Genomic DNA, 22,774 nt, shown 5'->3' with positions numbered 1-22,774 from the left:
ATAGTTAGACCAGGCATAAAAATCCAAATGAGTTTGAAAGCTTAATTTAATGGAGATAGATGCAGACAGATGATAGAGAGGGAGGAGAGAGAAAATATAAAATGAATGATCATTAGCATCACCTTTACCACCATTTCAGAATGCAAGGTAGTGAGATTTCAGGTGGCTTTTCTTTTTCTTACATGTTCTTCTGCCTCTATCTGTTCTCATCTTATTACTATATAATAAGTATTATTACTATATATTACTATATAATAAGTATTACTATTATACAATAAGAGGAGAACAGATACAGGCAGAAGAACATATAAAAGAAAATTCACATGAATTTTGTTGTTGTTGAGGAAGTTACAAGGCTGACCTGATTAAAGAGTGTATATTCCACTCTCACTAACAGCTAGGTATGGTTATATGACTAAATTCAGACCAATGGGATATGGCAGAAATGTCACAGTGACTTCTAAAAAGTACCCTTAAGAGAAGGAGGAGACTGCCCTTCTTCACTCCCTCTCCTCATGTTGAACAAAATATAGGTGCACTGGCTGCAGTCTGAGTAGCTATTGTGGACCATGAAGCAGAAGCCTCATGCTGGAAAGGACTCAGCCACAGTCAGATGAAGCCTGAGTACCTGAAGATAAAGAATTGACATATAATCCAAGCTACCTACTTTTATGTGAGAGAGAAATAAACTTCAGTCTTGTTTAAGCCACTGTTACTTGGGGTTTTCTGCCACTGCTGCCAAACTGATCTGAACTAATACAAAACCAAAACAAGTAATTATCTTACCAGATCCAGAAGTCATTTCCTGCCATATTATTAATCAAGAATTCCTCTCAAAACCAGACTAAAACCTTTATGTAGGCTCTGATTAAGGCACTCCAAAGGAAAGGATATGGACAAAAATAAATCACAGGACTTCTTAGTCAAAACATCCTGGCACTACAGTCACTAAAATAAAACCTCCATGCTTGACAAAGAACTTACTTTTAAGTAGCCCACTGCTATTCAAAAATGAACCTTCCTCTTTCACCTTAGATCTGGACTCAGATGGAAGTGGTTCAAGGAGCACTCTCCACTTTAGAAGGGCAATGTTACAGAATATTTTTGTGCAATGAAGGAATACAACAACTGATATAACTGGGCTCTGTACTGCCACTCAATTCTCATCTCAAACTGAAATTCCCATATGTGGAGGGAGGGACCTGGTGGGAGATGACTTGAACATAGGGGCGATTTCCCCTATGCTGTTCTCATGATCTCTCTCTCTCTCTCTCTCTCTCTCTCTCTCTCTCTCTCTCTCTCTCCCTCCAAGTCTCAGGTAATTCTTCTTAGCAGCGTGATAACAGACTAATACAACAACATTCTATTAGAGTATATTATTAAATATTCAATTCTACAACCTTGACTTCATCTCAAATACTTACTCTGCCTTTAAAGCTGTGATGTAGCTGATCTTCAGCAAAAATATGGAATTGAAGAGGTCTGATGCTGAAAATAATAGCTGACTTCAACATGGTCATAGTTTCTTCCAGTCTTTCACCACAGGCAACTACAGCTAGATGAATTTTCTCAACAGGCTGTATTTTCAGATTATACCTAATAGGAAAGAAAATCACATTTTCCAACAGTTTTAGTATATGTTTACAACATGATACTTTCACCATGTTCAAAAAGTGAAGTTCAAGGGCAGATGTGGTGACTCATGCCTGCAGTACCAGCTACTCAGGAAGCTAAGGCAGGAGGATCACTTGAAACCAAGAGTTCAAAGCTGCAGTGAGCTATGACTGCATCATTACACTCCAGCCTGGGCAACAGAGCGAGACCCTGTGAAAGACAGAGAGGAAAGAATGGAAAGAGAAGGAAGGGAGAAGGAAGGAAAAGGGAAGGGAGAGGAAAGGCAAAGGGAAAGAAAGGGAGGGAGGGAGGGAGGGAGAAAAACTAAAGTTCAAAATTTTTATTTATAAAACAAACTAGGCCAAGTGTGGTGACTCATGTCTGTAATCCCAGCACTTTGAGAGGCCGAGGAATAAGGGTCACTTCAGCCCAGGAGTTCAAGAGCAGGTTAGCTAGGTAATATACTGAGATCCCATCCCTACAAAAAATATAAAAGTTAGCCAGGAGGGTGGCATGGACGTGTAGTCCCAGCTACTCAGGAGGCTGACATGGGAGGATATTTTGAGCCCAGAAGACAGAAGCTGCAGTGAACTGTAATTGTGCCACTTTACTCTAGACAGAGCAAGACCTTGTCTCAAAAAAATAATTTATTTATTTAAAAAATAAGGGCAAACAAACATCAAATTACAAAACATTTTTAGAATGTTGAATCAATCATATATTTCTACACTCACAACCAGCTCTTCCCACCAATTTTCCTCCTTATAAACTACAGAATACACAAAAAATGACTACTTTCTCAATTCTTCCAGGAATACATAACTAGCACCATTGTAGCTGCCAGCAGATAAATTAATTCATTACTCACATTGGATGCCTTAGGAAATTAGGGCTTAATTCTCTCAAGGAACCCAGGGAGAAAGACTGATTTGAAGGTCTTTCAATTTTCTTTTAAACTTTGTTATTTAAAAAAAAAAAGCCCTTAAACACATTCTTACGTCATCTGAAACCTCTCCCCACACCACCTCTCACCAACCAACAGTTCACTGTGAAGCAAATCCAGTCATAATTTTATTCATAAATATTTCAGTATTATACCCAATCTTAAACCATGGTAATTACAAGAACGAATTTCCTTCACATTAATAATACACATTCAGTCCCATTTACCAAATATTCAGCAAGATGTAAACACTTCTAAGATGGTCTAAAACATGCTAATCGAACACTACTAGTATGTCTACTTCTACTTCTAACACAGTGCAGCAGTGTATATCAATAGGCTTAAGTAACCTTTAATACCTCTTGTTTCTGCTGTGCCACTTCTTTCACGTATCTGGTGTTAGCATAAGCTTTGGTCTTTTTACCTTTTTTTTTTTTCTTTTTAGAGACAGAGTCTCACTGTATCACCCATGCTGGAACACAGTGGCTCAGTCAGCTCACTGTAGCCTCAACCTCCCAGGCTCAAGCCATCTTCCCACGTCAGCCTCCCAAGTAGCTGGGACCAAAGATGTGCACCATCATGTCCAGCTAATTTTTTTTATTTTTGGTAGAGATGGGGCCTCACTATGTTGCCTAGGCTGGCAATTCCTGACCTCAACGGATCCTCCCATCTCAGCCTCCCAAAGTGCTGGGATAACAAGCAGGAGCCAGTGCAGCTGGCCAGCTTGGGTCTTTTTAAAGCTCTCTATTCTTTTCCATTGACGGTATTTACGAAGAAGCAATGTCTCTTCCCTTGTTTGCACTCTCTATCCCGTGCCCTCTTTTGCGTTGAGCCCATCAGTTCATAGCACTGAAACTGGTGATGGTGGGGAGACTTAAAGTCTCGGTGGAGGGGAGACTGTCTATGCTTTCTATGTTCATAACAAGGGGACATGAATCCAGTTTATCTCAGAAACAGTGGAAGCTGAGCAGGGCACATGGCTCATGCCTGTAATCCCAGCACTCTGGGAGGCTGCGGTGGGCAGATCACCAGGTCAGGAGTTCAAGACCAGTCTGACTGAACATTATGGTGAAACCCCGACTCTATTAAAAATACAAAAATTAGCCAGGCATAGTGGCGCAAGCCTGTAGTCCCAATTACTCGGGAGGCTGAGGCAGGAGAATCACTTGAGCCTGGGAGACGGAGGTTGCAGTAAGCAGAGATCTTGCCACTGCCCTCCAGTATGGGTGAAAAAAACAGTGGAAGCCACAATGACACAAGTTAAAAACTAGGCTATCAAGACATGACAATTTTTAGAGAATTCTAAATTGCCTCATCTTTCCAGTGACTGCCTCCAGATCCTACTTCTCATGTGGTATAAAGGCCTTCTTTATAGCACCATGTTTTAATAATCTATAATGGGCTCAGATTGCTTTATTGGCCCATAACTAGATCTTGCCCCAAAGTCAAAGGCCAAGAGAAGATTTTAAAAGTAAGGCATAATAATCATATGCTGTTCTGTACAGCATCAGCTACATACAGACAAGTAGTATATTAAACCTTAAGAAAAATCAGCCTCAGGGCTGGGCATGGTGGCTCACACCTGTAATTCTGGTACTTTGGGAGGCCAAGGTAAGAGGAACAGCTTAAGGCCAGGAGTTTGAGATCTGCCTGGGTAACACAGAGACCCAGTATCTACACACAAAAAAAACTAGCTGGGTGTGGTGGTATGTGCCTGTATGCTTAGCTACTCAGAAGGCTAAGGCAGGAAGGTTGCTTGAATCCAGGAGTCTGAGGTTGCAGTGAGCTGTGATCATGTCACACTGCACTCCACTCTGAGTGCTGGGCGATGTCTTAAATGATAATATACTGAAATGTTTCTCAAGGAAAAAAATCCCTCTAAAAATCAGTCCCAGGAACATCTCCGAGGTATTTTAGCAAGGATTGTTTTGGACACAGCGCCAGCACTCCTTGCAACAGTTTCTACAGAAGTACTGTCAACCACGTCACATTTGCTTGTCTGTTTGGTATCCTTTTTAGTGAGAGTTTTATATACAGTTCAGGCTCAACTCAACAGATCATAAAAAAACAGTTAAAAGATGCCTCTGACCACCACCCTACCCCTAGACCCAAAGACAGGAAAATCAATTGCAACTGGAAAAATCTAAAGTAAGCTAAAACATGATAGGTACTGATAACTAAAACCTTCTAAGTAGTCATAGAAAAGCAGCCTTTCAAATAATGTTGGTCTCAGCTGAATGTCAGAATCTTGCCAAGTCTACAAAAATCTTTCTTTTGATCATAGTATGAACAAGAGAAAAGTCCGTGTGGATTTAATGTAATAGAAAAGGAGATTTTAAAGTCACAACTATTTTTCTACAGATATACGATTAGAAGAAATTCTTGAGATGATTCAGAGATAATATCTGAAAGCTCCCATGGTTAAACCTGGCATAACCTGAGTATGAAAAATATGACGGTAATGAATGATGACATATTAAACTTACAAAGTGAACACTGGCCAGGCATGGTAGCTCAAACCTGTAATCCCAGCACATTGGGAGGCCGAGGGTGAATTATTGGAGGTCAAGAGTTTGAGACCAGGCTGGTCAACACAGTGAAACCCCGTCTCTACTAAAAGTACAATAATTAACCAGGTGTGATAGCATACATCTGTGATCCCAGCTACTTGGGAGGCTGAGGCAGGAGAACTGCATGAACTCAAGAAGTGGAGGTTGCAGTGAGCTAGGATTGTGCCACTGCACTCCAGCCTGGGCAACAGAGCGAGATTCTGTTTCAAAAAAAATAAATAAATAAAAAGTGAACTCATCAGTCAAAAAAATGACATTAAATAAAGGTGTAAGGAGAGGGAACTCTTCTTTTTTTAAAGATAAATACCAACTAATAAACATAGAAAAATGAGAGAATTATAAAACTCACTATTTTTGCAATCACCACGGTAACAGATAATTTGGACAAAAATAATCAATGGATGCTAAAACTACGTATTAACAAAGTATTTCCCCCAAACATTATAAAGGGGATAAAGGTACTGTTACAGTGTAGAAATGTGAGACTATCACCTTAACCATGTGATCAAACTTAATAATATTAAACTTATGACATTAGATGTCTCCTGATAGTATGCCCAAAGAATAACACAATATTCCATGCAGTAATCCTGCCAAAATCTAATAATAAGTAGTCAGCAAGTCAAAATTAAGGTACATTCTGCAAAACAAGAACAAAAATATCGCAAAAGATACCAACACCACCACCTCTTCTCACCCCAAAAAAAATGCTGGGGAACAGTTCTAGAATAAAGGAGACTAACTCAACCTGAGTTGAACGCAATGTATGGTCCTTGAGTGGGTCCTGATCAGGGAGGAAAAGATAAAAAGGACATTAACAGGAAAGTAAGAAAACATGAATAGGAATATATATTCTATGAACAGCGTTAAGTAACTTAAAACTGACAATTATGGCTGTAAAAAGAAGGTCCTTGTTTTTAGGCGACACATGCTGAATCTATGTCTTTAGAAGTGTGTCATGATGCCTGCTACCTCTCAAATGGTTTGGCAGAAAAAGAAAAGTGGCAAAATGTTAGTAATAGATAAATATCTAGGTGAAAAAAATGTATGATGTGTTCACTGTACTATTCTTGTAATCTTTGTATATTTGAAATTAATCAAAGTAAAAAATTGGAAAGCAGGCATTTATCACAAAAAAAAGTACTTAAAGGATGTGTTACCTAACAAATTTAGGTACAAATACTGTTAACAAGAAATTTCTAAGTCTTAGAAATTGATTTCTTATTTTAAGTAAATTTTGCTATGAAGGAACATAGCTTTTTCCTATTTTGTTTTATTTCACAGTATAACCTCCAGGGTGTTCTTACAGCCTATTATTAAATTAGTATTCTCTGTTAAAAAAAAAAAGAGATACATAATAATATTTAGACTAGGAATGAGCATTACAGTATATAAAGTCAAACTAAACGGAATTAAATTTCAAATAACTACTCAAACTAAAAAATAACTCCCATGAAGCCATCTTTAAAAACTCGCAGTTAAACAAAATAGAAAGCTTTTTTTGCTTAATCAGTTGTGCCTAAAAACAACACCTTTTACTTTTACTATTAAAAAAGAATTGTTCACAGCAACACATAATGGACTAAAAGAAAGAAAAAAAAAAGAGTTGTGTTAAAAATTCACAAATCTAAAATCAACTCCCACCATACAGAAGATTAAATATTTTAAAAAACTGATTTTTTAAAAAGCTCAAGTCATGAAAAATTAGTACATTAAAACAAAATATTTTTGATATTTTTATAATTCTAAAATTTAGTTTATATAACACAAGTAAAATAAAAAACAAATTGGAAAATTATTTGCAATCAATAGCAAAACCAAATATTATTCTAAGAGTTTATAAAACAAACATTAAAAACTCAATAGATAAATATCAATATAGATGATATACAGAACAAAAGAAAAAAGCTAAATAAATGTGGAAATACACTCAACAAATAATCAACAAAAAGCTATCATTTTAATAAGTGGTAAAATTATAATGCTAAGGTTGTGGTGACTCCAAGTACACTCACACGATGCTGGTGCAGGCTTAAATCCATATAATTTTTAGAACACAATTTAGTGATATAATTCATTTTTTTAACAAATATTTGAACAACTTTCATATAGGCACTGGGGTAGGCAAGAAAGCCACAATCTTCTCCTCACACAGTTTGCAGCCTGTTGTGAAAAGACTGATTTTTAAAAAAATAAGAAAGCATGGTAATCGTTTTAACAGAAGAAAACTGAGATTGCTAAGGAGGCTCACAACACAAACATCTAACCTAGTGTGACCTAGTCTAACCTGGTATTGGGGAAAGCTTCCGAAAGAAATGATCCTGTTAACCATTTGTTACTTACTGGTTGCCAAATACCTTGCTAGGCATGAGACTTAAATGATAACACCACATAGTATCAACCTGGAAAAAGTTAACAGTCTAGAAGTGGATGAAGATTCACAATCACAACAGATATGGTAAGTACAATAACAAAGAGGAGAGAGAAAAGGGAGATGAAGTGAGCAGTCAAAGGAGACAATCATTTGGGAAGTGATGAGTACAACAGTTAAGGGAAAAGGAACGAAGAAGTAGCCAGGAGCAACAGTGTGAAAAGAGACAAAGCAAGAGTCAACGAGGACTGACATGTGGAGAAAGTCAGTTGTAAAATATGATATAAAACACAGATGAAGGAGTCTGAGGAGCTAGACCATAAGTTCAGGTTTGAACATGAGTCTTTGAGACATCTCAATCAGCAAAGTAAAAATGATCAATATGCAACTGGAAATACAGGTCTGGCTCTCAGAAAAGAACTCTGAATTGGAACTATCAGTGAAACAAATTATCCTGTGACTATTCAGGAAATTAGGAGAGAAAAGATCAGAGTCCTAAGAAACACAGATATTTAGAAAGCAGTGTTAGAGGAGTCCAGGAGAAGAGAGATCAAAGAGCTGAGCAACTGGTCTGGTCTCAAAAGGCAGAGGATGACAGAGTTGAAAGAAAAAGGAAGTGGTAAACGGTGCCAAATGGATAAGAAAAGTAAGACTTAAGCCCCAGAACAATAATTCAGAGGTGGGGTAATTACAATAACAGTCAGGTGGCAGATGGCTGAGGTGTGAAGTTCTTTTTATTTAAAGAAGTAAAACCAAGGCTGAGCATGGTAGCTCACGCTTGTAATTCCAGCACTTTGGAAGTGCAAGGCAGGAGGATCGCTTGAGCTCAGTTGTTTATGACCAGCCTGGGCAACATAACGAGACCTCATCTCCCTCCACTAATATTAAAAAAAATAAAAAGCAGTCGAGTATGGTGGCATGCACCTGTAGTCCCAGCTACTTAGGGGTCTCAGGCAGGAGGATCACTTGAGCGCAGGAGGTTCAGGTAGCAGTGAGCCCTGGTGGTGCTACTGCACTCCAGCCTGGGCGATGAAGTTAAAGCATCCCCCAAAAAAACAAGCAAACCAAACAAAACCCAGAAGTAAAACCAGTAGGTACTTTTTTTTTTTTTTTTTTTTTTTTTTTTGAGATGGAGTCTCACTCTGTCACCCAGGCTGGAGTGCAGCAGTGAAATACTGGCTCACTGCAACCTCTGCCTCCTGGGTTCAAGCGATTTTCCTGCATCAATCTCCCAAGTAGCTGGGACTACAGGTAGGCACCACCACACCCAGCTAATTTTTGTATTTTTAGCACAGATGGGGTTTCGTCCTGTTGGCCAGGCTGGTTCTTGAACTCCTGAGCTCAGGTGATCTGCACGCCTTGGCCTCCCAAAGTGCTGAGATTCAGGCGTGAGCCACTGCATCCAGCCGGTAGGTAGGTACTCTTTTAAAAAAAGCTTGCCAATGAAGGGAAAGAGAGGAGTGAAAGTAAATTGTAGGGATTTTTTAGATTTTTTTTTTTTTTTAAGGACATAAGCCAGGCACAGGGGCTCATGTCTGTAATCCCAGCACTTTGAAAGGCTGAAGCGAAGGCTGTTTGAGGTCAGGAGTTCAAGACCAGCCTGGTCAACATAGTGAGACCTTGTCTCCCCCCAAAAAACTTAAATAATTAGCTGGGCATGGTGGCATACACGGCTATTCAGGAGGCTGAGGCAAGAGGATCCCTTGAGGCCAGGAGTTCGAGGCTGCAGTGAGCTATAACTGCACCACTGTAATCAATCTGGGTGACACAGCTGGACTCTGTATTTAATTTTTTAAAAGTGGTGGGGAGACAGAAGAGATGAGATGTGAGTATTCTGACACGCTGCTGGGAAGCAATCAGTCAAACACAAGATTCAGTAATTGCAGATAAAAACTACTTCTAAAGTTCTCAAAAAGAGAAAAAAGTTCTAAGTATGAAGTACTTTCCAAAAATCAATGGAATAGTGTGTTATCATTGACATGATAAATATGAAGGCTATACTACATTGAAAAGTATTAAAATTTTACACTCTGAATTCATTATTAGGTCGGGGATGGCTCATGTCTGTAATCCCAGCACTTTTGGAGGCTGAGGCATGCAAATCACGTGAGCTCAGGAGTTTGAGACCAGCCTCAGCAACACGATGAAACTCCGTCTCTACAAAAAACTTAGCCCGGCGCAGTGGTGATGCCTGTAATCCTAGCTCAGGAGACTGAGGCAGGAGAATTGCTTGAGCCCAGGAGGCAGAGGTTGCAGCAGCCCAAGATCATACCATTGCACTCCAGTCTGGGAGACAGAGATAAACCCTGTATAAAAACTGTTTTTTAATTAAAAAAAATTCAAGATTAGTCTACACTAGAATCACAACTACATAAAAGGATATGATATATATGAATGATGAAAACACTTGTAATAGGAGTTGAGGCCATTTTTTATATTATGTTCACTGTATAATAAATTATGCAGAAGGAAATGATCCCTCAAGATAAGATTTGATCAAAGTTATACAAATAACTCAAGTTGGGAAAGCTGGGACAAGCATGGAAAGAAAAATAAGGTACTGAACTAAGGGCCTCTTGGTGCCAGGCAGAATGTGACATCAAAAGTGGTAGTAAAGGGGGATTCCAAAGAAGCTTTACCAGTATTACTTAGATACTGAAATGGAGGGCAAGAATGATTTGGCAGTTTTATGGCATTTGGGTTTGTATGTGTATTTGAAATAGAGTGATTAAATGCAAGGGATCCTTAGTCCTAAGTAAGTAAGGTTGAGAGATTTTTACATAATTATACAATATAAAATGTATGCTTTTTTTTTTTTGAGACGGAGTTTCGCTCCTGTTACCCAGGCTGGAGTGCAAAGGTGCGATCTCGGCTCACCGCAACCTCCGCCTCATGGGTTCAGGCAATTCTCCTGCCTCAGCCTCCTTAGTAGCTGGGATTACAGGCACGCGCCACCATGCCCAGCTAATTTTCTGTATTTTTAGTAGAGACGGGGTTTCACCATGTTGACCAGGATGGTCTTGATCTCTTGACCTCGTGATCCACCCGCCTCGGCCTCCCAAAGTGCTGGGATTACAGGCGTGAGCCAAATGTATGCTTTTTTAATGTAATAGCATGATATAATGGATGCAATATTACAGGTAGAAAGTGTAACAGAGGAAAAGCATGTAACTTCTGAAATCTCAAATTCAGGAGAGTTACAGACACAAGGCTTATAACATTATGTATCCATCCACATACAATTTATTCTAGGGAATACTTGGGAGCATTAGGAAAATGAGTTGGAGGAGCCAAAACAAAAGGAATGGTAAGCAGAGCATCCAGGATTCCAACTAGGTAAACTTCCCTGGGATACTCCTGCAGTCAATAAGGAGGGAAGATTATTATCACTCACACTGTCATTTACAAAAGGGTCTGTGTTGTATAAATTAGAGTATGTTGAAGCTTTCAAGTTTACCCAGCTTCACGTTAGTAGAATTATGTGGCAAGGCAAAGTGGTTCTGTCAATACTATATTCATTTGCAAATATTCATAAGAATGAAAACATACAAAGCTCCAATTATCCAAAATTATAACCAAACTGAAAGGTTAGATTCTCTTTAAAAGTTAACTTTTAAAAGTTGAAATATTATTACTTGGCTTATATTAAAATTTCAATCACAGCAATAGGATGTAACGAAACTATCTGATTTAAACCTATGCCCTGCCAGTTCTTCATAGGATGCATACTGTACTAAGAATGAAAGAATTTACAAATATGTACAATTAATAGATATTTAAAATGCAGTTCTTACAGAGAGTAGAATGGTAGTTACCAGGTGCTGGAGGTGAAGGGGTGGGAGTGAGTATGTGATGGAAAGATGTTGACCTAAGAATACAAACCTCCAGTCAGACAGGAGGAATAAGTTCTCAAGATCTACTGTACAGCAAGGTGACTACAGATAATTATGTTTATTTCAACATTACTAACAGAATAGGTTTTAAACATGCCCCATTACAAAAAAAAGATAAATATGTTAATGTGCTTGATATAATCATTCCACAATGTATACAGACATCAAAACATCACTTTATGCCCCATACATACAATTACTGTCAATTAAAAATAAATTTAATTAGGAATTTTCTTAAATGAAGTTCTTCCTATCTAGAACACTTCACCTCCTGTCCTTGAACCTCGCTAATTTCCAGTTCATCATCTACTCACTCCCTCCAAGAAGTCTTCCCTGATGCCTTAAGATGACTCATCATAGCAACAACTTATCACACTCTATTGTAATTTTGGGTTTACTAGTGTGAAACTCCTATTAGAATGTAAGCTTCCATCCAGAAGGATGGAGCCACATTAACCTGACCCACATTAACCTGACCCAAGAGTCTGGTGCTTAGCACCTAGCACAGTGTGTGGCAAATATAATGAGTAGAATTAATACTTGTTTTTTTGAGACAGGGTCTCACTCTGGGCTGAAGTGCAGTAGCACAATCACAGCTCACTGCAACCTTAACCTGCCAGGCTCAAGCAACCCTCCCACCTTAGCCAGTGCATGCCACCATGTCTGGCTAGTTTTTTTTTTTTTTTTTTTTTTTGGTAGATACAGGGTTTTGCTTTTGTTGCCTAGGCTGATCTTGAACTCCTGGGCTCAAGCAATCCTCCTGCCTCAGCCTCCCAAAATGCTGAGATTACAGGGGCGAGCCACCATACCCAGTCTAGAGTATTTAAATGAATCATAAAGATGCAGTAAAAATAGATACTCTTCAAAGAAATTTTACTCTTGGGAAGAGCATTTCAAACCTTCGCCCCACTCTCCTCTGCCACTATCTCAGGGAGATAGTCTGAGAGCCACTGCCTTATCCTGTTCTTATCAATACTTGTTTCTTTCATTGAAGATTAGTGCAGGAAGAGACCTAAGAGATCAGGCAGCCCAATACCTTCATTATCCAAAGAATCGAATAAAGCCAAACTAGTCAGTAACTTAAAAGGTCAATATACAATGTCTTATCATTTGTTCCTCCATCGAATACTTATCTTTATCCTCCCATTCCCCAATATTCAACCTCTCTACTAATAACTAATATAATCCTTCTCTGGTTGTCCCCACCCACTACAGTACATCAGCTTTAATTTAGATAAATGTTGTGTGTGTGTGTGTGTGTGTGCATGCGCGCATGCATTTGTGAGTGCGCACATATCTGTAAACATTTGCAGAAGCCTATTTTTATCCCGGTTTATCACTTTGTCAACTGTTACCAAAAGTTAGATCATAAATTCTCTTAAGAACTGTGATTTATCTTAATAACAACTAAGAAAATTTAAAGCATTTATACACAGTATGTACTAAAAAACAGTGGTAACAACTACAAAATGGGAAAAATAAAACACCCAATCAGAAAATAAATTATTTGTATAATATCATAAGAAACATTTTTACAACCTATCACAGTCAAAGGTTTTATTATCAACTATCTAGCCTTACCTACACTCATCTACCAATTAAATATTAAGGGCCTACCTAAAAGACGCTTCCCAAAAGCAGTTCATTCCACAAACATCAGAGGGCAGCATCCAATAGGGATTCCAGTAACACAGAGAGAAATCTTTACACCTAACAGAGTAAGACAGAAATAAGAGTATTTTGAAATGTGAGTATTTTGGTTTGGAACTAACAAGGAATTTACTCAGTAACACGGTAACTGTTCTATTTTAGAGCAAATAAAATTGCAAATCCAAACTGCTATGATAAATATTTTGGAAAACTGATTTCTCCCTTACTTAGGGCCCCATTATTTTAAATAGAACTTTAAAACCTTAGAAGTAGACTATACTATAGATTGGGAAACAGTTTTCCAGTCTGAATTCTCCTGATATATTAAAATCCTATCCTCAGATAACACAGGCAAATACGTCTTCTAAAATTTTCTTCATAGACTATACCCCTAGAACAAAATCCCTTTGGGACAAACAAAACATTTGCTTATCCTCAAACACAATAAAAATGCCACAAATGCTGGCGGAAAGGGAAAAGAAGATTTTTAATGCTTTTAAATGAATCCTCAACCCAAATTACTTGTATGGTTTTTTCAACTAAAAATTAAGAAATCGTAATGGCCAAGAGGTATATGAAAATGGTCAACATCACTAATCATCAGAGAAATGTACATTGAAACCACAATGAGATACCATCTCACCCAGGTAAAGTGGTTATTGTCAAAAAGACAAAAAACAGCAAGTGCTGGCAAAGATATGAAGAGAAAAGGAAACACTAATAAACTGCTGGTAGAAACATAAATTACCATAGCCACTATAAAAAACAACACAGAGATTCCTCAAAAAACTAGAAATGATCCAGCAAACCTACTGCTAAGTGTGTATATATACATACATATGCACATATTATATACATTCATAGACAGGCATGGTGGATCACATCTATAACCTCAGCACTTTGGGAGGCTGAGGTAGGTGGACTGCTTGAGGCTAGGAGTTCAAGACTAGCCTGGTCAACATAACAAGACCCCGTCTCTAAAAATAAAAAATTAGCTGGACATGGTGGCATGCACCTGTAAAGTCCCAGGTATTCAGAAGGCTGAGGTGGGAGGACTGCATGAGCCCAAGAGTTTGATGTTGCAATAAGCTATGATTATGCTACTGCACTCAAGCCTGGATGACAAAGCAAGAGAGACTTTGTCTCAAACAAAACAAATGTAAGCCGCCCCCCAAAAAAAAGGAAATCATGTCGATATTCACAGCCTAGTATCATTATCTACATTATCTCAGTTCCATACTATACACGTCACAGGAGAGGATCAAGCCTGGTCTTTCTTCTTAGATTGCATGTTGGAACCAAAAAGGAAAAAAGAAAACACCTTATATTACAAAAAAAATGTTTTCATCACGATTTCTGTTCAAAATAATAGTTTAAAACTCACTGGGTACTAAAGTATGTATGAAGTCAGGGTGAGTCACCAAACCAGACCACTTCATTATATCATCACTATGCAGCTTTGTGTTCCCTCACTATGGAATCAATTATGAGTTACTGTGCTTGTATCAAATGGGCTATGAAATTTCTGATTTGCAAAAATCTGATCAGATCTCTCACAAATGACAACAGTCTAAGGCAGGGGTTCTCAGCCCTGGTAGAGGGTGCCACACAAGACCTATTAAATCAGAATCTCTAGGAAGAGGGTCTGGCACTGGTGATTTTTAAAATGCTGCCTAAGTAATTCTGTATACTATTGCATAAAGAACAAGAAGGTTGGAATTTTTTTAATCAACAGAAATAAGTTACACTGAAAAAAAAAAAAGGAATAAGTTACACTGTAACTTTGTTTTCCCCTAAAGAGACACCATTTTGTAGCATAGCACAAAAGGCTACCTACATATCTTCATTTAAAAGGCTCATAAACCACAAAGAGAAGAAAATGTGTACATATTAGTAAAACTTATGACTTGATTAGAAAATCTGTGTTTATACCGTCTCAGGCATGGCTATGCATTTTTTTTAAGTCTTTGACTTCACACCACACAGTCAGACTCAGTGATGGTAATAACAACTAACTTTCAGATTCAAGTCCTTTCACACCCAATTAGACTCAAAAGAAATGTTTTAAGGTAGATACGATCTTAGTCTTTCAGATAGACATTATCACAGCTTTATTTCAACAAATCCACAATTTATTTACAATCAACACCTAATGTGTACCTTTGTTCTATGAAGAAAAATAACTAATCAGGTAATTGCATATCCTCTGGCAAACTCTACAATAGTGAAGAAATGGAAATGGATATCTCAAAGACAAATTCAATTTTTCTATTAAATTATTAAAATTATATATATTTAATGATACCATTTGCAGACTCAACTTGCACTTTAAATTACAAACCAATCAGTTATGTGTTGTTTTCCAAACTTGCCTGGTCTTCAAGTCACTTGTTAAAAATACAGATATAGGATCTTATCCCATATCCAGTTAAACAAGACTCCCCAGAGAAGTGGCCTAAGAAGCTGAACTTCTCACCAATATCCCCAGATAAGATAATTTAAAGTGCAAGTTGAGTCTGCAAATGGTATTGTTAAATATATATAATGTAATAATTTTATAGAAAAATTGAATTTGTCTTTGAGATATTCATTTCCATTCCTTCACTATTGTAGAGTTTGACAGGGGATATGCAATTACCTGATTAGTTATTTTTCTTCATAGAACAAAGGTATACATTAGGTGTTGATTGTAAATAAATCGTGGATTTATTGAAAAAATCAGACCTGAATGAGAAACACTGTATATCAAGAGATATCAAGAGTTAAGTTAAAATTTTTTATCAAAGTACTGATAACTTCTGTTATTATAATCCTGTTTATTTACTACAACTTAAAAAGGATTAAATTTTGAAAATTTGTGTTTCTATGAATACTTTGATCAATACGTGCTATTAAGTACCATTTAGAAAATTTTTAAAGACCAAGAAACAAATCACCCACCACTATTAACATTTTCATATCTTTACTACCCATATTTCAAAAATATCTTCCTATAAATATTTGACTAGAAAAGTTAACGTGCATGTTGCCAACATGAAGTTGCTGAAACTACTTCATCTTCATTAGTCTCAAGTAAATGTCCATGTGAGCTAGAGAAAACACCTCAAACTCTGTCCTCAGGAAATATGCACCAGGGAGCTTCTAACTCAAGAGACCCTCTTGCAGTATTACAATTAAACTGTATTTGGGGGCAATTTTTTTTAAGTTGATGCAAGATGGAGAAGCCACAGACATAAGAATTAAATTCAATAAGACCAACATTTGGAACAACTTAGTAATGAGTTTAAATTTTGTGAAGTTTTGAGCCACATCAAGAACCCTGCACTTTTGCTAGTATCAAACTAGGTGCCAAATATGGTGGATCAAGGATGATCATACATTCTGACACTTGCATTAATAAGTAGTATCTGCCAGCCAGGTGCGGTGGCTCACACCTGTAATCTCAGCACTTCAGGAGGCCGAGGCTGGTGGATCATGAGGTCAGGAGATCAAGACCATCCTGGCTAACACAGTGAAACCCGGTCTCTACTAAAAATACAAAAAAATTAGCTGGGTGTGGTGGCATGCGCCTGTAGTCCCAGATACTCAGGAGGCTAAGGCAGGAGAATCCCTTGAATCCAAGAGGCGGAGGGTGCAGTGAGCCAAGATAGTGCCACTGCACTCCAGTCTGGGTGACAGAGTGAGACTTTGTCACACACACAAAAAAAGGTAGGATCTAACTCCACTTATCCAGAATCTACATGGGCTCTGTGATTGCTTTGACATATGGAATACTGAATATAATACTGTGCCAATTTCCAGGCCCTTGCCTTAAGACTTCTACATCCTATTTCTTGGAACTCTCTTTGAACCTGATCTTCAGGTTATAAGAAGCCCAAGGCACATGGAGAAGTAACTTGAGAGAATGCAGATCAACAGCCCTCCACTGAGATCCTAGTGAAAAGCCAGCATCAACTGCTAGCCATGTAAAAGGGCCACAATGCCACACCATTCTGATCTACCAACCTGCTGGTTCCTCCCCGAATCACAGAAAACTAGCATCTCGTTCACAGTCCTGTCTCAGGACCAAATCCTACTTTCCTCTAACCATGCATTGGGTAAGTCAATAAAGTATCTACTGAATACCTACCTATATAGGTCAAACACGAACACCACCATAATGTGATGGTGAGTAAAACGGACATGGATCACACTGTCTAGTGGGGAATAACAGAATGTTATCTCAGATATTCTCATGCGGAAGACCTACCTAACACCCAGGTTACATAATTCTTCAGTTCCAGTAACTTTTACCTCCTCTTTCCTTCAGTTAAAAATGGCAAATCCTGGCTGGGCACAGTGGCTCACACCTGTAATCCCAGTACTTTAGAAGCCGAGGAGTTCAAGACCAACCTGGGCAACATGGCGAAACCCCATTTCTACACAGAATACAAAAAAAATAAGCCAGGCATGGTGATGTGCACCTGTAGTCCCAGTTACTTGGGAAGCTGAGATGGGAGGATAGTTTGAGCCCAGTTGTTTGAGGCTGCAGTGAACTGTGATCACGCACATCAGGTCTGGGTGACAGAGTGAGACCCTGACTGACGAGAAAAAGAGAGAGAAAAAAGAAAAAGAAAAAAATGGCAAATCCTGGACCTTGTCATCACCTGAAACTGCAATCCTTAATCTCCAATACCTCATCTCAGACTGGTCTCTGATCTAATAATTATGGTTCTTTTTTCCTGAGACAGTCTTGTTCTGTCACCCAGGGTGGAGTTCAGTGGCACAAACACAGCTCACTAAAGCCTCAATCTCCTGGTCTCAAGCCATCCTTTTGCCTCAGTTCCCAAGTATCTAGGACTATAATACTTTTTTTTTTTTGAGACGGAGTTTCGCTCTTCTTACCCAGGCTGGAGTGCAATGGTGCGATCTCAGCTCACCACAACCTCCGCCTCCTGGGTTCAAGCAATTCTCCTGCCTCAGCCTTCCGAGTAGCTGGGATTACAGGCACCCACAACCATGCCCAGCTAATTTTTTTGTATTTTAGTAGATACGGGGTTTCAGCATGTTGACCAGGATGGTCTCGATCTCTTGACCTTGTGATCCACCCGCCTCGGCCTCCCAAAGTGCTGGGAGCTTAATTCTTTATATCCCATTAGATGTGTGGAAATCACTCAGACCTCCAGTCACATGCTTCCTAAGCTCCCTCCACCACTCATTTCCCCCACTACTCAGACTACATCATATGGTTCATCCATTCATGTCCCTGTACCTACAACTTCTATCTCCTTCTTTCACTGTACCTTTTCAGTACAACCTTCAGTTGAAACAGCTGTTTATTCACATTCTCAGATGAATACTGAAGAACAGTTAATGACATGACTATGCTGATTAGTAGAAATATAAATTAGCTGTCTTCCCCTTAGCTAGTCTCATGCTTACTACCAACTCCATATGCATCCCCTTGTTGCCCATCTTTTTCTTAGGGGTCTTTAAAGACCTTCTTGCATCAATTAGTCTTTCTTTCTCCTTAACCAGCAATCTCTATTTGTGTGGTAGACTCTGTAACTATCCAGTTATTCACTCCCCACATTTAACTGTAAAAGGATTACACAACCCTGTTCAATACCATGTGCCCTGCCTGCCTCTGACAGGAGAAGCATATATCCCTGCATCATTTATTGACTTTGATCTTATTCAAGTGACTTGCTGTGGCCAAAGTAATGTACAAAGATGGGACACTGTGGCAACGAAGCAGAAGCTTCAAATGGGACTGTGATGTTAAATCTGCCTTCTTGCTCATCCACTACCATCAGACTAGGGATATCCAATGTATGGACTGCTCCTTCAGCCTGGATCCCAGGATGAGAAGATATATCAAGCAAAGTCATAGCCACAGACATGCAATGTGTGCAAAATAAATGCTTGCTATTATAAGCTGCTGAGATGTGTGGGGTTGTTACAAAGCAAAGCAGAATAATGCAAGCCTAATTCCCTTTTAAAGTGTATGGTTTTTAGTAGATTCAGAGTTGTGCAACCATGATTCACCAATTAAATTCCTCAGTATATAGTCAGGAGGACTGAAAAAATGTTCACAAAAAAACTGCATGAATGCTCATAGCAGCATTATTCAGAATAGCCAAAAATTATGAAACAACTCAAATGTCCATCAAATAATGAGCAAAATGTGGTATATCCATACAATGGACTATTATTTGTCCACAAAAGGAATGAAATACAGTGATACAATGCTACAGTGAATAAAACTTGAAACACTATGCCAAGAAAAAAGCCAGCCTCAAAAGGGCACATACTGTGTGATTTCCTTATGCAAAATGTCCTGAACCGGCAAACCTCTGGAGACAGAAAGTAGATTCATGGTTGCTTAGCACTGGAGGACTGAGGAGTGCAAGTGGGGCAGTTACCGCTAACGGATACAATGTTTATTTGGTGGGGGAGCAGAGAATGATGAACTTCACAAAGGTTTAATGCAGTCAAAACTGGATGGGAAAAATCAAGTTTTAGGTAAGTTTCTAGATCATAATTCAACGTCAAAAAATACAAAGTGTATAGGAAAGATGATGTTCTTTCTTTACTGGAAATATAAAAACATATGCACTAGTGAGAATACATATGCTGCATGCCATTAAAAAAAAATCATAAAACACAGGTGTTGCTGTAAGGAGTGAAGTAATTTATTTATAGTTTCTTAACTCCCAAATATCCATTCTCCCACTTTGAAAAACTGGTTTTGGAGATTAAGAATAGAAACTCAGACTGAGAATTTATGATATATCAGTAACTTATTAGAAGCAATAAGATAAATTAGCAAAAGCAACTCATCTGAAGACAGCACTTGTACGTTTGGGCCAAAAAGAAAAAGTAAAGTTTGAAAATAATACTGGAAAAGTAAAGGCAGTTATCCAGGTTCTGGTTATCAGTTGCTTAAAACTGTTGAAAGCAGAATACTAAACATTCGACATTCAAAGAGGTAACTCTATTCATTAATTTTAATGGGGCAAAGTGTTAATATGAGAGCTAGGTAAGTATGTCTTTCACTATACCCATATTGACATTCAAAAGCACTCAAGTCTGAAAAAGGAACTTTGTCACTGCGGATCAAACTGAAATAAAATGTTACTATGGCTCATCTCAAATTTCTTAAGGCATAAAGCATCTAGCTCTAAGTAGTCTGTCTACAACAGACCAAGGGGTAGAAAAAGGTATCTTTGTGGTGATGAAACAATTCTGTATCCTGATTGTGGGAGTGGTTACATGTATTTACATGTGATAAAACAACGCTCATCACAATAACAGTTGTTGAAACTGAAGTTTATTTAAACGAAATTACAGACGGTTTTTTATATATACATACATACACACAAGTCACCCAGGCTGGCAAGCAGTGATGCAAACACAGTTCATTACAGCCTCAACCTCCTGGGCTCAAGCCATCCTCCCATTTCAACCTCTGGAGTAGCTGGGATCACAGGTGCATGACACCATGCCCAATTAATTTTTTGTATTTTTGTTGTTGAAAGTGTTTTGTCATATTGCCCAGGCTGGTGTAGAACTTCTGGGTTCAAGAAATCCGCTCACCTTGGCCTCCTTGCTAGGATTACTGTGCCTGGTTATACTTTTAAATTAAACTGGAGAAAGTAATTTTCATTTCAAAATGTCCATGATAGTCAGGAGGCATCAGTGAAAACCATGCAAAACTTTTTAAAGAGTCAGTGACAAATTTAGGTATATTCAGCATAAGAATGTGACGGTATGAATGAAGTGCTGCTGCAAGGCAACAATGCAACTTCACAGCACATATACCCACCCTGTGACTGTGCAAGAGAAGCAAAGATGCTTACAGACATATTAAAGGAGGCCATTCCCATGGTACTGCCAAATCACTGTTATTTAATTTTCAACTAATTTCTTCCCAGCCCAGATGTGGTGGCTCACACCTGTAATCCCAGCACTTTGGGAGGCCAAGGCAGGCGGATCACCTGAGGTCAAGAGTTCAAGACCAGCCTGACCAACATGATGAAACCCCCAACTCGAGTAAAAATAAAAAATTAGCCAGGTGTGGTGGCACGTGCCTACAGTCCCAGCTACTCAGGAGGCTGAGGCAGGATAATTGCTTGAACCCAGGAGGCAGAGGCTACAGTGAGCTGACAGCATGCCACTGCACTCCAGCCTGGGTGACAGAGTGAGACCCTGTCTCAAAAAAAAAAAAAATTGTTTCCAGATGACTTAATTTCTAACCCTAAATAAGACCTTCACTTCTTTTTCTTAAATTTCTAATTTCATTAATTCTCAGTAAGTAGGAAAAGGATTGCTTATATATAAATGACACTGAAGCAATTACCTAACCATTTCAAAGAAAAAGTTAGCATCACACAATATACCTACCTCCTCTACCACTCAGTTCCCCCACAAAGGTGGACTGATTTAAATGTAAAAAAGGGAGGGGGGAAAAAACTGGCAGAAAGTTTTCCTATGCATGATAAAGGCAAAAACGATAAAATAAAAAGTAGCCAATCTGAAAACAAAAATGGTTTTCAAAAAAAACCTCATATGGTACACACATATTATGAACAGAATTTAAGTTTATATGCAGGGCAGAGTACTTCCAATAGGTATGGCACATAGATAATTATCTTACTGCTTTAAAATAAGATTTCTAGGCAGGGTGTGATGGCTCACACCTGCACTATGGGAGGCCAAGGTGGGTGGGATCACTTGAGGTCAGGAGTTCAAGACCACACTGGCCAACACGGTGAAACCCCATCTCTACTAAAAAAAAAAAAAAATAGCTGGGTGTGGTGCCACACGTCTGTAATCCCAGCTACTCAGGAGGCTGAAGTGGGAGAATCTCTTAAACCCAGGAGGCAGAGGTTGCACTGAGCCAAGATCGTGCCACCACAATCCAGCCCAGGAGACAGAGCAAGACTGTCTAAAGAAACAAAGAAAAAAAATTAGCGATGTGTAGCTCACATGCCTGTAGTCACAGCTACTCAGAAGGTTAAAGTGGGAGGATCACTTGAGCCCAAAAAGTCCGGGCTGCTGTAAGCCATGATCTAGGCCACTGTACTCCAGCTGTACTCAAAATTCGTATGTTGAAATCTAATTACCAACATGATGTTAGGAGGCAGGGCCTTCTGGTAGGTGATTAGGTCATGAGCAGAGCCTGTATGAATGGGATTAGTGAAGGGCCTTATAAAGGGGCCTGCCTTGCCTCTTCTACCATGTGAGAACACAGGGAGAAGGCGCCATCTATGAATCAGAAAATGGGTCCTCATCAGATACCGAATCTGCTAGTTCCTTGACTTGGATTTCTAGTCTCCAGAACTGTAAGAAATAAATTTCTGTAGTTTCTAAGCTCCCTAGTCTATGGCATTTTGTTACAGCAGCTCAAACAAACAAAGATAATACTTCACAAATATGTAACATAGATATCACTATGATCTTCAATGACCTAAAATACAAGGTACAGGGCATTGGTTTTATTTCAGATATTTTTGCAATAACAAAGCAGAGATTAGTAAGTAATTCAACTCTCTTTCCTGTTCACTGACTCAACTCTCTTCAAACATAACTGCAGAAAAAAGGGGGAAAACTTCATTAAAAACAGTAGTGCAAAAATAGTGGCCAAACTATTCTCAACTTTTGGTTTTATAGCAAGCTGGAGCACATATCTAAAATATAAATTCCTGGACCCCAATGGCAGGCATTTTGGTCATTTTGGTTTAACAGGTCT

The 22,774-nt window shown here is 38.6% G+C and overlaps 1 protein-coding gene across 7 annotated transcripts in view; it reads right to left on the bottom strand.

The window, feature by feature from the left end:
• Positions 1–22,774, bottom strand: part of GXYLT1 (glucoside xylosyltransferase 1) — a 62,861-nt gene that overhangs the window by 35,868 nt on the left and 4,219 nt on the right. For 4 of the 7 annotated variants that reach the window (XR_013522702.1, XR_622708.5, XR_013522703.1 and 1 more), the window contains exons 2-3: positions 13,009–13,101; positions 1,425–1,596 (exon numbers count right to left, since the gene is read on the bottom strand). Coding sequence is in view for 2 of the 7 variants with exons in the window: in XM_002752364.6 (XP_002752410.3) it covers positions 1,425–1,596; positions 13,009–13,101 (265 nt within the window). In the remaining 5 variants the exon portion in view is untranslated. The remainder of the gene's footprint in view (positions 1–1,424; positions 1,597–13,008; positions 13,102–22,774) is intronic. The other 3 variants (XR_013522704.1, XR_013522705.1, XM_002752365.6) reach the window with 1 other exon arrangement.

This window comes from Callithrix jacchus, chromosome 9 (genome assembly GCF_049354715.1).
Source record: "Callithrix jacchus isolate 240 chromosome 9, calJac240_pri, whole genome shotgun sequence".
Lineage (NCBI taxonomy): Eukaryota > Metazoa > Chordata > Mammalia > Primates > Cebidae > Callithrix > Callithrix jacchus.
The sequence above is the reverse complement of the archived record's forward strand: the minus strand, read 5'-3'. Positions and strand labels throughout refer to the sequence as shown.